General features: G+C 33.6%; 1 protein-coding gene across 1 annotated transcript in view; it reads right to left on the reverse strand.

Annotated features, from left to right (window-relative positions):
• Positions 1–1,151: 1,151 nt before the first annotated feature.
• LOC149948716 (putative nuclear hormone receptor HR3) overlaps positions 1,152–1,518 on the reverse strand; it is a 40,905-nt gene continuing 40,538 nt past the window's right edge. The window contains exon 5 of the mRNA XM_090171136.1: positions 1,152–1,176. Within this exon, the coding sequence (XP_090027262.1) occupies positions 1,152–1,176 (25 nt within the window). The remainder of the gene's footprint in view (positions 1,177–1,518) is intronic.

A 1,518-nucleotide genomic window follows, 5' to 3' on the forward strand; every position in this document is an offset into this window, starting at 1 on the left:
AAATAGGAATTTATAGGAACATTTTTAGCCAAAAAATAGGAATTTATAGGAACATTTTTTAGCCAAAAAATAGGAATTTATAGGAACATTTTTAGCCAAAAAAATAGGAATTTATGGGAACATTTTTAGCCAAAAAATAGGAATTTATAGGAACATTTTTAGCCAAAAAATAGGAATTTATAGGAACATTTTTAGCCAAAAAATAGGAATTTATAGGAACATTTTTAGCCAAAAAAATAGGAATTTATAGGAACATTTTTAGCCAAAAAATAGGAATTTAAACGACCATTTTGAAAAAATTGGAAATTATAGGAGTATATTGAAATTATAGGAATTTATAGGAACTCTGGGAGCCCAACGGTTGATGTTTTCGGGAACACCGGACCTAAGCCAGAGCTAAGCTCTATTTAGAAGGCAAATTTTTCCCAAACGTTAAGGCTATTTTCTAATACATTATTTTTAAAATTATAGGAATTTCTGGATATAGCTGTAGAAAAACTATAAAATTTTGAGAAAATGGGAATTTATAGGATCAATTTTGAGAAAATGGGAATTTATAGGATCAATTTTGAGAAAATGGGAATTTATAGGATCAATTTTGAGAAAATGGGAATTTATAGGATCAATTTTGAGAAAATGGGAATTTATAGGATCAATTTTGAGAAAATGGGAATTTATAGGATCAATTTTGAGAAAATGGGAATTTATAGGATCAATTTTGAGAAAATGGGAATTTATAGGATCAATTTTGAGAAAATGGGAATTTATAGGATCAATTTTGAGAAAATAGGAAATTATAGGAACTCTGGGAGCCCTGCTGACTGTTTAGGCTCATTTTTAAATTCGGCGACTTTTCCCTAACGCGTAGCAGCCCCGAGATAGTTGGTTTCGTATGTGGCCTCGTACGTTCGCAATAGCCTAAATACGTTCTTGGTATTTAAGGGGGGTGCGGCGCAGGGGCATAATCGTGGGAAGGAGATTATTTCGTAATGTTTGTTAACCGTCGTAAATCAGCTCCGTCCCAGAGCTCCCGCTTCCAAATGAAAAACTGTGCCATTTTTATCCGCGGATAACAGACACGGGAGAAAGCTCACCAAAATATCATTAATCCCTTTTGATAATAACCCCGCCAGGGGCCCCTCGGATAATCCTCAAAGAACTCTAACGACTCTTAATCTGGCGGAGAAAAAAAAAGAAAGATTGGTAGGGGATTAGGGCATCCAACTAGGCCGAGAAATTTGGTCACATTTATTCACTGAATTCGGATAAGGATTTATTTGTAATAAATATTTTTTGAAACACCTAATTGTCAATTGAATATGATTTGTGCAACAGATTCCCTCGATTGTTCCGCTTCGATTAGATAGATTAAATTGTTAAATTTTAAAAAAGCTGCTACTTCATGACTTAGAAAAAACTTTATTTTATTCGGAGTTTTCGGGCCGTGGTCCTTCTTCAGTGAGTGACTGTTACAAGTGATGTAAAATAAAGTTTTTTTTCTAAGTCATGAAGTAGCAG

This window comes from Leiobunum rupestre, chromosome 4, assembly GCF_980474605.1.
Source record: "Leiobunum rupestre chromosome 4, qqLeiRupe1.1.hap1, whole genome shotgun sequence".
Taxonomy (NCBI): domain Eukaryota; kingdom Metazoa; phylum Arthropoda; class Arachnida; order Opiliones; family Sclerosomatidae; genus Leiobunum; species Leiobunum rupestre.